This window comes from Lissotriton vulgaris, chromosome 3_1 (genome assembly GCF_964263255.1).
Source record: "Lissotriton vulgaris chromosome 3_1, aLisVul1.2, whole genome shotgun sequence".
NCBI lineage: Eukaryota > Metazoa > Chordata > Amphibia > Caudata > Salamandridae > Lissotriton > Lissotriton vulgaris.
The window spans coordinates 2,079,895,003-2,079,908,392 of record NC_141689.1 but is presented as its reverse complement, the minus strand read 5'-3'; the positions used below and the strand labels follow the sequence as shown (position 1 = coordinate 2,079,908,392).

At 42.0% G+C, this 13,390-nt stretch overlaps 1 protein-coding gene across 2 annotated transcripts in view; it reads left to right on the top strand.

The window, feature by feature from the left end:
- The window catches only part of TRMT9B (tRNA methyltransferase 9B (putative)), a 178,162-nt gene that overhangs the window by 145,265 nt on the left and 19,507 nt on the right, over positions 1 to 13,390 (top strand). For both annotated transcript variants that reach the window (XM_086963344.1, XM_086963345.1), the window contains exon 3: positions 13,050 to 13,223. In XM_086963344.1, coding sequence (XP_086819470.1) covers positions 13,050 to 13,223 — 174 coding nt within the window. The remainder of the gene's footprint in view (positions 1 to 13,049; positions 13,224 to 13,390) is intronic.

The following is a 13,390-nucleotide window of genomic DNA, read 5'->3' as shown; positions in this document are numbered from 1 at the left end:
TACATTAATACCGATCCTATGTCTTTGTTTTTTAAAACATTTTCCTCCTGGTCCCCTAATTTGTGAGTCTTCCTCCTCAAACAACGACCAAAATTCATCATCTTCCATGATATTTCCTTTACTTTTTCCTTCCTTCGACATTGTTTTCACTGTTGCTTGTACTGAACTACTATTTCCCTTATTATTTAATCTCCTGTTGAGCTCTCCCTTGCACATCTTGCGGAGAAATTATCTTTTCCTCAGCCATCCTAGCTTCTCTCCTACTTTTAACCAGTTTATTATGTCTTTTTATTATAGGCTATATTTTAAACTATCTTTTATTACTCCGTTTTTTAAAAATGTAATTTAAACTAACTATTTCTTCCCAATCTGTATAGAATCTGCTTTAAGTGGATTGGGCCATCACCCCCAACGCATGGAGAGTGGATGAACTCAGCTATAAAGATAAATAAATTAGACAGAAGGGGTAAATGTAGTAAGAGGTTTAATTATTGGGAAATCATGGAGAAACACCTAACCTCTGAGGAAAGGCTAGAACACACTGTCCAATGATTAAAGCGAAAGCACAGTCCGGAATATGAGTATGATACTCATAGAGTAGCCAAGGTGGCTAGCTCCCCCTCTTCTCGATTACAGACTTGTTAATATGTAAATGGCAAGGGTTCTCCTCTGAATAAACAAGAAAAGGGAAAACTCCCATGACAAGAGAGACCATTGGGCAGTGACGGTACAAAAAAGCTTCAGAGGTAGAAACCAAATTTTCCATACACATAGAATTTTCGCAATATGAGGATAAACAAAAAAAAAAAAAAAAGAATCTGCTTTTGTTAACACAAAATCTATTTTAGTTTTCTTTCTGTGGCAGCCGATCGTTACTGTCTGCTGTTTAACTAGCATCCATGCGCAAAAAGATACCCATTTTCAAGCGAAAACTTGTTGCTTGGCAACGTGTCATTGCGCTGCTTACCATCTGTTAGAGAAGTTCTATTTCCCCGGAAACAACCTTTACTATGCAGTCTAAACCACGAAGTGCTTTTACAATGCGGGCACTACATCAAACTCATCGTTACCAAGTGTTCCTTAAGCACACAAGTCGTTACAGCAACTTACTTTATGGAATGCGGAGTTGGACTTGTGCTGGATTTACAGTCCAACACCTTTCCCACTGATACACTGACTGGAGTTGAATTAGTAAATTGTACTATTCCAACGCCCAGCTCCCTAGTGAGGCAAGTCTTTTTTAAGACTTGCATACTAAAGGAATGTGGGGTCACAGCGGACTCGTGGAAGTGACTGCGTTGTTAAGCCACATGTGGTTTAAGTGTGCGTTGTTCAGTCATACAACCCAATTTCCTTTAATTCCCTTAAAAAATAGGTACTTACTTGGCACTTATACACAACATGCTCAACCTCCCTTCGAAAACCTTCTTGAGCGAGCTCATGTTGTGCACGCTTCTGAAGCTACAACAACAATGCTGGGCTCAGGCTGTCCATGTGGCACAGCACGTATTACGAATACACTTTTTCAAATGCACTTGAGCATTTTCAACCGTCACAGTATGGGCATTTTTAAAAATGTAACCAAAATCCTAATTCCTGAATGAATGAACCCCAATGTTAACAATTCTCTCTCTAATAAAACGCTAATACATTTCCATTATTCTAAGAACTATACTTCTACTTTTTCCTATCCTTGTAGTAACATATTAATAATCCCTTAAATACCTGAAAATTGGGTATTATTCATGTATTTACTCATTTCATAACTTATACTGAATGCAAATTATATTAAACACTGAAATAGTAGGGAAAATAATCGAAAGAGGAATAGAATGGGGTGCATGGGACTTATGCTTAATGTGAAGCTTTTATTGTTTTCATGACTTCCTGTTGTGTTCTATTGGGTTTTTTAATGCTGCTCAGAAGTTTGTGAACAAAAGGCTATGCATATTACCCTCCTGTCTTGACATTAAATCGAACTATGTTTGAAACCCTATGGGGATTTGCGCTGTTCCAGATTAGTTAGCACACGCGCTTTCATCGATTATATGGGGTGGGCAGCCATTTGGCTGGCTGGAATGCAAACAAGGCACAGAAAAAAATTAAATCGTCTGGCCCATAAACCCCACTTTATGGTGATTGGAATCACCTCACTCATAACATCCATATGGAAACCTTTTTCGATGAGGAGAGTCTCCATCTGTCCGGTGGGTTTTGCTGGCTAGACAATGCTCTTTTCTGTGCCCCTCTTGCAATCCAGCCAACAAAGCACACACCCAGCCCTGCCACAGCCTGCAGTCTATGCTCCATTTGTTTTCTGCTGGCTGTGCAACACCACTGAATTGATCTGCGAGCTTGTTTCCAGCTGCTCTTAGTACATCTGCAGCCAGGGCAGCCTGAGACTGGAGAGAAGAATATGCAAAAATTGAAGAACCAATGATACACATCTTCTCCATCTATGCATCTAGTATCTGGAATAGCATCCCAATATCGTTCAGGTCTGCCCCCTACTCTGCTCCAATATAGGAAAGAGCCAAAGAACATAATTTTAACCCACACTAACTGTCCTCAGTCTCTTTCTCATTTCGCTTGTTGACAGCGGGCCTCATTTAGCGTTTTTCAGTCAGTGTAGTCTACCACAAAAGTGAGTACCCTGCAATGCATACTGACTGTTCACCCTTTCTATTTCGGGTCGGGTAGACTGTAAGATTTTTTATGGCATGACTTTGCTAGCTCCGTTGACAGAAACCTTATACTGATGAACTTGAGGCTGTTGATGTATGTACATGATGCCTTTCTCCCAACTTTGAATGAACAGTATTTTATATTTTGGTATCAATGTGACCTCAAGCCTGGTGTTCCTGAACAGAAAAGAATATACCCACTATCCTAGGAGAAAACTCCTTGAGCATAAGGGTCATCATTTTTTGGTGCACAAAAATGAACTCCTACTGCCACAGTTTGGGTTTGTAAAACTGCTGGCTTTCATTTCCTTCAAAAAAGGTGCCATGGTCCAGAATGTTTGTTGACTTCCTTTTCCAAGATCTTGATCAGAAATGGGAGAAGTGATATAGACAGAAAACTGCCTAAAACCTGAGGATTCACAGTATGTTTTATTTTTTTAAATGGACCTCATTTGGTTTCTTCCATTTTGAAGGTACTGAGGGTGCTTCTATGGAGATATTGCACAAGAACCGCAGTTGTGGGTTTATGATGTTGATTACTGTAATAAAAATATGCACAGTACATGGGTCACATGAGGACCCAGATTTGAAAAAATGAGTGTGATCAATGATGATTTCTAGAGAAAGAGAGGAGTAAAAAAAGAAAGAGCAACCTGAGAAGTATGAACAAACTCTGCCAGCTCATTAAGTTTATCAGCATGAAAACATATGGTGTCTAAGGAGAGGGCACAAAGAGGTTCTTGAATACTTTTTAAAGTTTTCTTGGGTAATTATCAGTGAGGCATAAAACAGGGACTGAGAATTCCAAGTACATTGTTATGAATTTTGGCTGTAGGATAGCAGTAGTTCTGCCTCTAGAATTTGGCTAAGGCTTGCACCAGTGCATAGCTTTGACCAGTTCCATGGAGCTCCAGGGGGTTAAGGGTAATGAGCTGTACCACCATGCCTCTTAATTGGTGAAACAGGTCAAGAGAAGATGTGACCCACTCATAAAAATATTTGGTTTTGAGCAAACTCTCAGAGCTGGTTACAATAGTGATCAAAATATACTTCAAAGCATTGAAGTAATTTTGGACCAGCCTAATAAACGCTTACTCCTGGTTAAATGTGATTAAAAACTAGATAAGAAGTACATGTCAAGGACAAAATGGTACTCCATAGTGATCAGTCCAAAGGTAAGGAAGAGTGGCTAAACTTCGCAATGGGATAGAAGAGCTGCCCTGCTTGCTGGCTCATGGTCCTGAGCTATGTATTAAAACCTAGTAAGACTTTCCTGAACTCAGCCTCTTCTTTACAGTGTAGGTTGAATAGGGTATCTGTCTTATTATTTGATAACCTTGAGCTACCGCTTAGTCCTAGGCTGAGTCAGAGGAACCACAGAGCCAGGACTTTGTGGTAAATACAATACCCCCTCTTAAAAAAAAGAAATTTCAGAGGCATGGCAAGAAAGATAGCACACATTTAGTAAAATGTATTTAAATTAAGGTCATGGTCTCAAGGAGAACTGCTGGTATTCGCCCCTGCTAATATCTAGTCAGGAGTTGAAGCAAATTCGCTGTATACCCAATGATCTTCCAGAATCTCTACAAGCGTATATAAGCATATGAAACAGATTACTACCACATGCTCAGAAAAGAAATACAGATCATTAGTCTGTGCTTAAAATGTGCAATACAGGCAAATATGAGAGCACAGGCAGCCCAGGCCAATGTAGCAGGACCACACAATCAGACCATGTATAGCAGAGCAATTTTGGTAGTCAGATGAGAAGCACAAATTGCCAGAGAGAGCATTATGGATAAGACATGAGCAGCCTTTAACCTTTAGCCAGGTCTGGTGGCATAGTGGACTAATGTGTCCCCTATAGGGTCCTGTGTTTATGAGCGTCTGCTTTATAAATACACATGTTATGTTAACCGTTTCACATAACTTCAATCTGGCTTCTGGGCGTTATCTTTATTTTAAATTATTCATATTTATTATGAGAGAGAAAGAGACGACAAAAACTGTTTCCTCATGCCCCCCCTCTTTTTTATCTCGGGCTCCCCCCACCCTCTCCAGCCCACTTTTCATCAATATCGTATTCCAATCTCATAGTGCTACAGTAATCTCCAACAATCTTCAATTGTGCTGTTAACAAGTTTAAAGTGCCATGTGCTGAGGTGCATTAAACAATACATTGATTCTTCAAATTTCAAACTTCTAGTTCATAGCAGCATAGTTAATTAAAGTAACAATTTGGGCGGGTGGGCAGAAAAAAGTGCAAAGTGCAGGATGCAATATAATTGTAAACGATAGTACAGTTTAAAGTGCCAGGTGTCTAACTATTACCAGCAATCACTCCTCATGTTTCAGTACAGTTTCAGTACATAGTTGCTTAGTAATCAATTAATTTGGCGGGGTTAAATATATAACGTGCTTTGTTTAGAAAGTGCTTAATGCAGATATAGAAGAGCTATTCCACCCAGTCTGCTACAGGCTTCCATATTTCAAATCACTTTCTTTTTACTTTGCCCCCCCTGCGCCTGTAAATAGCCTTTTCTAGATTAAATATAGCTAACAGCCGTGCCACCCATTGCTGCATTGATGGGGGAGTCGGATCTAGCCAGGCTGAGGCAATGCACAACCTGTACACGGCCATTGCAATAATTAACATCGCCCCTCCTTTTCTTTCCATTAAGACCGATATTCCCAGCAAGATTGCCGGCGCATCCAACTCAACCTGCAGGTGTAGTTTCTCTTTCAAAAATCCCGTTATATCACTGATCTGGGGTTCCAATTTGATACATGTTGCAATCATATGAATTATGTCCGCCTTATGGAGAGAGCAGCATGGACAATAGGCTCCTTTTCCATCACTCCATTTCGCTATTCTCTTTGAAGTATAGTACAGCCCAAAACGTATTGTAAAATTGAAGTTGCAGATTGGCCGGTATTAAAATTGCCTGGGTGCTTAGAAATATCTTTTGAAAGGTGATCCCAGAGATCTCCAATCTTTCTTGCCATTTATTGGAGCATAATTCCATATCATCTTTGGAGCCCTCATTCAGTATCTTATAAATGGTTCCAATTCTGGGGTGGGGGCGGGTGGGCTGGGGCGATTCTATCTACCAGATCCCTTCTCCCTGACTTGTCTACCTTTTCCCCATTTTTTGTAGAAAATCCCTAATCTGCAGGTATTTGAAGAAATCCCTATATGTGAGGCCATATGTTGAGGTCAATTCCATATGTGATCTGATTCCCTCATGGGAATAAAAACAGCCTATCTGTTTGATCCCGGCTTCAAACCAGGATTTAAAGGGTATGTCATTAAAAATGTCTGGTAGATTTCTGTTCTGCCATAGTGGGGTGTGGGAATTCAACCTCCCTTATCCATTTAGTCGCCGTATTGCTCCCCAAATTTTAAAAGCAGTTAGTAGTGTCTTGAACCGGACTCTTTTGTACTACCCATAGCTTAATTGATGCCAAAGGTTTCCCCATGTGTCGTGGCCAATCACAAGTTCCCAAATAGTGGGAAATTTAGCTTGCATTGTCGATGTTCAAGAGTGTGGTGATGTGTGTAAGTGAGGTTGCCCACCAATACAGCTTCAAGTTAGGGAGGGCCAAGCCTCCATGCTCCCTGGGTAGCCATATCAGTTTAAAAGCTCTTCTAGGCCCTGAGTAAGACAAAATGAATCGTGCAAAAATATTTTCAAATCTTTTAAACCAAAAATGTGTGAAAACCAATGGTATTGCTCCAGAGTAATATAACAATTTAGAGAAATAAATAATTTTAATTATATTGGTTCTACCGATGAGAGTTAGATGTAGGTGGTCTAGTTTTTAAAGCACTTTCCTGGTTTCCTCTGTGCAGCTGTCCAAGTTTTCCTTATCCACCTGGTCCAGATCTGAATTGATCTTAACACCCAGATAATTTGTCTTCTTTACGACCCGGCTATCATTAACAATAGTGAATTCATTGACAACTATTTGGGTTTTCTCCCAGTTCAGGGCGTGGCCTGAAAGTAAGCCATATTTTCTTGCCTCCTCTTCTATTACCCCCATAGCTTGTTCAGGTTGTGGTGTTACTATGGCTATATCATACGCATAGGCCAGAAGTTTACTCACATGATTACCTCTCACTAGCAGGGGGATGTTATGTGCTACTGCAAGATGTTTATAAAAGGGATCTATGTACAGTCATTTCGCTGTTTGTAAGTACACTTTCTTCTGGATCAGTGTACAAGGCTTGTACTGCTCTTAAAAACTTATTCCCAAGCCCTTTCTTTTGCATTGTTGCCCATAAAAAAGGCCAAGAGACCTGATCAAATGCCTTTTCGGCATCTAAAAAAATGGCTGCGATCGGGTCCCCTGACACTTGTTTTACATTGAAAAGGGTAATAACCCTTTGAATATGTTCTATAGTTTCCTTACCGTGTATAAAACCATGCTGTCCCTCGTATACCTCCGTTGTCCCAACACAGGATCATTTATATACAGAATTTCGCTGCATCTCCCCACTAACCTTGTTTTGACAGCTAACAAGTGACCCACCTTCTCCCCCGTTCTTGCACCTCGTCCCGGTGTACTAGTGCTTTATCTATATCTTTCATTGCTAGTTCCCCTTGGATTTCCGCCTTTGCTAGGGCCACAACTTCCTGTGATTTTCCATCCCCTGTTTTAGTCTTCGGGCATCAACTAACTTATCCTCAGCCTGGGCTACTTTCAAAAGGCTAATATTCCACAGATTTGTTTCCTATTTTCTTTCCCTGCTTGAATATAGTATTGTTTCACCCCTCACTCCTGTTTTAAAGAAGTCCCAGACTACTCCCAGTGGTGCTGTCCCCATATTTCTTCAAAGGAAATCCGTGATCCATTCCTTTAAATTGTTGATGTATTCTTCATCTAATAAGAAGGCCCTCTCGAAGGTCCATGCTGACGCTTTCTCAGTTGATCCTCCCTGCTCTAGCTGTAATACCAGAGGGCTATGATCAGATAGCACTCTGGGGTGCTGACAGATTTACAGCAGTGAAGAGGAGACAAACAAGTAGTCCAGCCTAATGTGCTTCTGGTGAGGGGCTGAGTAGAAAGTAAACCTGTGCTCGTCTGGTCATTTTACGGACCATACATCCACCAAACCATGTATCTAACATAGATTGCATAGTGCTTGATAAACCCTTGGCTTTCACCCTTTATATCTTAGATCCTGTCCCCATTTGGCATCAAGGTTTATATTAAGGTCTCCACACACAATAATTGGAAGGGGCCAATGTGCCGATATGTTGGTTAACTAATCCAGTAGGATAGATCATCCACAATGCAACTTCAAATCGAGCAAAGAGTGAAGTTCGGAAGGTCTTGAGTCCTCCCATTTACAATGACCCATCGGCCTAACCCATACGAGCGTACTTTAACAAATTGGATTGATTTCTTCCTAGATAGTATTGCGACCCTCCTTTCTTCCTAGATAGTATTGCGACCCCCCTTGTGTGAGTTCCCTGTGTCGTGGCCCCCATCACTGTGTACCCAAGGTATTTCAATACATCTTTGTGTGTCCCATCAAGGTGTGTCACTTGTAAGCAGACAATGTCAGCCTGCAATAATTGCAGTCCTTGCGCCACTACTTGCCTCTTTTTAACATTGTTTATCCCACAGATATTCAATGTAGCTATACCTAGCCCCCCATTCTCTTAGTTTCATTTGTTTGCCCTGGATTTTTTTCTTTTTTTCTTATTTTTTTATTATAGATGTAAAAATCCTAGCTGCTACCCATTTTGGTGTCTTTATCTACCATACCACCTTCCTTGATCCACCTTCGTGTGAACCACCCCACTTTTCCCCCGCACCTCTCCCCCCACCCTCCTCTAGCAAAATGGCCACCTACATCGGGCCCATAGTTTCTGGGATCATTTCGGTATTCCTGAGAAGCACAGGTTGTTTCTCCTCTGGTTGTTTTCATAGTCTTCCAGTTTGTTCATGGCATCCATCAAAGCCGCTCCTTGCTCTGTGCCTTGTGCCTTTATTGACTCTACATCTGCTTCAAAGGCCTCTGTCCGCATCTTGACCGAGGTCAAGTGATCCGCAATTTTCCCACAGGTTTTGTTTAGTTTGTGAATTCCGGTTTGGACCATTTTTGGGGCAATCCTAGCTCTGGGCCCTTAGTTTCTGTTTTCTTCCTGCATTTGTCTGATTGATGGTAGGATGGTCAACAACGATGGTTCGTCGGTTCCAGCTGGCTCATCCCCTTTCTCACTTTGGGACCATATCTGTGTATCAGAGTAATTCCATTTAAGTTGTGTCCGGGTGCTTTTTTTAAGGCTCCCTTTCCTGTTTTTATTTTTGTTCCTTGATCCTATTTTCCTTCGTGTTGATTTGGTTCAGGAGCTAGAGCTGTCTTCTGTGAGGGATTCCCCGCTTGGTTACTCGTCCTCTTGTTCTGATGCCTCGGACTCTTCGGTCAGTGATTAGAATTTTTCCCCACCATGACTTTCTGGAGAGCAGTTGCCGGCTTGTGCACATAGGGCTCTTCATGTCCCTCTGCCAAGGGATGTTGCTTCTGCTTTCTCCCTCGCAGACTCCTCTCTGAAGCCAGCCTCCTCCGTGAAGACCCCCATCTGCTTTTGGTGTTGGCTGAGTTATCTCTTTCTCGACAAGTTCATAGATGTGGTTGGCATGGGGGAGGGAGTTCTTGCTTGAATACCAGTGGAGCCTGTCAAAGAGCTCCTGGTCTCTTCTTCCCCCCGTACATCCTCCTTCTCCCTCTGGGTCTTCTCTGTTAGTCTCTTTTCCACCTTCATCTAAAGATTCAGCCTTTTCCAGGGTGGTCCCAGTCACCGACAGGCAGGCAAACATTGAGGCAACAGTCTGGACAGGCCCCCCTCTACATATCCTCCTGATCTGGCCACAGTTTGTTTCTGTATACAGGGGTCGCGCTTTGCCTTACCGGTTCCTCCACGCAGCTTTGCCTCCACAGATGCTACAAATGCCCCATTAATGTCCTGAGGTTGGCCGGATCCTGTGTGTGTGCCGCTGTTACCATGGGCAGCCGATACTCGACCCCACGTTGTTCTGCCACCCCGCATAGCCATCTAGCGGGTCAAGGTCTTCCTAGTCTGCCCCCTTGAGTTGTGATTATGCCAGTATATCAACACCGCAAGTGGGGTATAAGCCCTAGTCAAACAGCAACCTCAATCCTAGTCAGAGTAAGATCAGGCAAACCCTAAATTAACCTGTGCTCACCCTCTGGTAGCTTGGCACAGAACAGTCAGGCTTAACTTAGGGGCAATGTGTAAAGTATTTAAGCAACATTTCAAACAGTCAAACAGTGAAAGCACCACACAAAAAGATTTCACAACAGGTTAGAAAAATAGTACTTAATTTGATAAATAAAATAAAACAAAACAACAAAAGTAAGTGTACTGAAGTTATACATTTTTGAAGAATAAGCAGTGAAATAGCACTTAGAAGCAATAAGTGTTACCTGGGATATCTAGATGTGTTGGACCAGGACAAAATCAAACGTTCAGGCCAACCGCAATGGAGTGCAGGACTGATACAGGGAAGCCTGCTGAGCAAAAGTACTTTGATCCTGGCTGTGTCGATGTCGAAGATGCGGGCCGAAGCAATGCGTCAGTGTCGATCCATGCAGTCGTGGCGATGCCCGGGTCCTAATCCACACAGCAGCAATGATGCATCAGTTCAGATGAGCAAAGAGCTGCGATGCAGAGATGCATTGTCAAGGATCCGTCGATGGAGATGTGGAAACCTTGTGGTTCTGAATGCGATGTGTTGGGGCTGATCCATGCAGCAGAAGTGATCTACTGCTTCTGGTCAGGCAACAGGAGCGATGCACTGGTTCCAACCTCCACAACAGGTGCAAGGCACCAGTTCCGATCCACGCAACAAGGGCGTTGCGCCAGTTCTGATCCACACAACGGCGCCAATGCGCCGGTTCAACAGAGGATGAGTGGTTTTTGCTGATGCAAACATCTTAGGCCTCACTTCCAAGGGTCCAGGACTGGCATGGCACCACTTAGCAGAGCAGACTCACAGATGTCCAGCTACAGAAGCAGGTACGTTGGAAGTCTTTTGTGTCCCTGCGAACTCAGATCAGGAGGCCAGCTAGCTTTCTCTTAGAGTCACTCTGAGTTCAAGTGATGTAGGCCCAGTCCTTCTGACCCAGGCAGGGGAATAGCAGGCAGGTGGGCAGCACAGCAAGGCAGGAGTCCAGCAAAACAGTAGTTCAGCAGAGTGGCAGTCCTTCAGTAGCACAACAGTCTTTCCTCCTTACAGAGTCTTCCCAGATCCAGAAGTGTACTGAAGTGGTGGTGTTAGAGACACTTACCCAGTACTTATACCCAGTTGTGCCTTTTAAGTGGGGGAGACTGAAGTGCACAGAGGTCCTCTCTACCTGCCCTGGCTCCAGGTGCACTACGGAGGGATATGCAGTCCTTTGTGTGGTGACAGGACACAGCCTATTCAGGTGTACATGAGGCTAGGTCCATCTCCTCCCTCCAATCCTTCCTGGATGGCCCATCAAGTCACATCTAAGCTCCTGTGGCGTGTGACTGTTTAGGGTGACTACAAAAGCCGAGTTGTCACTCACCCCAGACTGATCAAAGACAGGCAGCAGGTATCAAATAGCTAAAGTAAGAAAACACCAACTTTCTAAAAGTGGCATTTCCCGAATTGTAATTTAAAATACGACTTCACCTTAAGTTAGGATTTTAAATTAGGATTCCAGAGACACCAGACTTGGGGGTCTTATCTCTTTGCGATTGGAAATTACACTTATAAAATATACTAAGGTAATTCCAATGTTATCCATTGGGAGAGATAGGCTTTGCTCTAGTGAAAAACAACTACTTTAGGAGTTTTTCACTACCAGGACATGTAAAACTTAAATATACATGTCCTGCTTTTTAAATACATTGCACCCTGACCTCTTGGTTGTCCATAGCCTACCTTAGGGCTGACCTATATGTATAAAAATTGAATGTTTGAGCCTAGCAAAATGTTTATTTTTTTGCCAGGTCGACAAAAAAAACTGCACGCACAGGCCCTGCAGTGGCAAGCCTGAGGCATGGTTAAAAGGCTACTTCAGTGGGTGGCAACATTAGTGCAGCAAGCCCACTAGTAGCATTTAATTTAAAGGCCCTGGATACAAGGTGTAACACTTTACTAAGGACTTATAAGTAAATTAAATATGCCATTTGAGGAGGAACCAATGTTGACATTTTTAGGGGAGTGGGCACAAGCACTTTAGCACTGGCTAGCAGTGGAAAGTGCACACAGTCCTTAAGCCAGCAGAAACTTGGTCAGAAAACTGGAGGAGGTTGGGGAAAAGTTGGGGTAAAGACTACCCTAAGGCTCTTGGGTCTAACAACCTGAAAATATAAATTTCGCTCTCTTGAGTAATGTGCAATGAAATACATTAAAATGTAATGCATGCTACAATAGCCCAAGTAGACATTTGCTGTTTACTCAAATACCATAAAGGTCTAGTTTCTTCAGTGACTGCATAATTTACTTTTTTGTCTGAGGGTAAGTAAATTCAACTGTTTAATGTCTCAGCACTTGAATCGATTTGTCCTCCACTACCATCTAGATTTTTCAGAGCTTTTATAAACTGAACTAGTTACTCCCCTATTTCAAAATGTATCTTGGGTAGATAAGATATACCACACAGGGAAACATTCAGCAGGTACCCCAGAAGGTTCTAAACCCAAACAAGAGGTTTTAAAGGTACACACAGGATTCATTTAGAGCTGACTGGTAGCTATAGTACAGCTGTGGTGGGTAATTCCAGGGAGCTCTGATACCTGATGGTATAAAAGTAAATGGAAAATGGTAAAACAACTGTCACTTCTTGCCGAGCATTTAGACTGTAGGACTCAAAGATGGGAATAGGGGGTTTTGGCGGTTCTACCAAAAAGATGCAGTAATTACATGGGGATACTAAAATGGCTCCAAATCCCAAACTGATCATACACCTCTAACTGATGAAATAAAACTGGGTTAAAGGGTATGGCTCTACCAAATGGTCTACCATGTCAATACATAATTCTTATGTTGATTGCAGAAAAGTGATAGTACCTGCACCTGGTTATAGAGAAGAGTGGATCTTCCCCACAGGCCAGAAACCTCAGTTAAAAAAAGTTACTTTTGATTATATTCAAGTTCTGTCACTCCACAAATATTTGTTGTGTACTGTGTTTGTACATTTGATTCATATTGTATCAATAATGTTTTAATGTATTTTGATTTTATAGATAATCTCATGAAAGTTAATGGGATATTGTCTATACTGAAGATTGATACTACGGAATGACACCACGAGAATGAAATGAATGTTCTAAAATTGCTTATTTTTTCATTATTTTATAGGTTGTGGAACTGGGAAGTATCTTGATGTGAACAATGTCGTGTATACTGTAGGCTGTGATTACTGTGCGCCTTTGGTAGACATTGCAAGAAATAATGAACTTGAAGTGATGGTATGTGACAACCTTAATCTTCCCTTCAGGAATCAGTGCTTTGACACTATTATCTCAATTGGAGGTAAGATAAAAAGGGGCCTACTTTTAATGTGTTACTACTGGAACTGGAAATTGGTTAACCTACTCATGCCTATTATTATAGTTTGTATTGTATTGGGTAAAAGAGCATAATAAATGTCTCATGGAGGTTAGACAGTGCTGAATGAATGGACGATATATTCAGTGCCA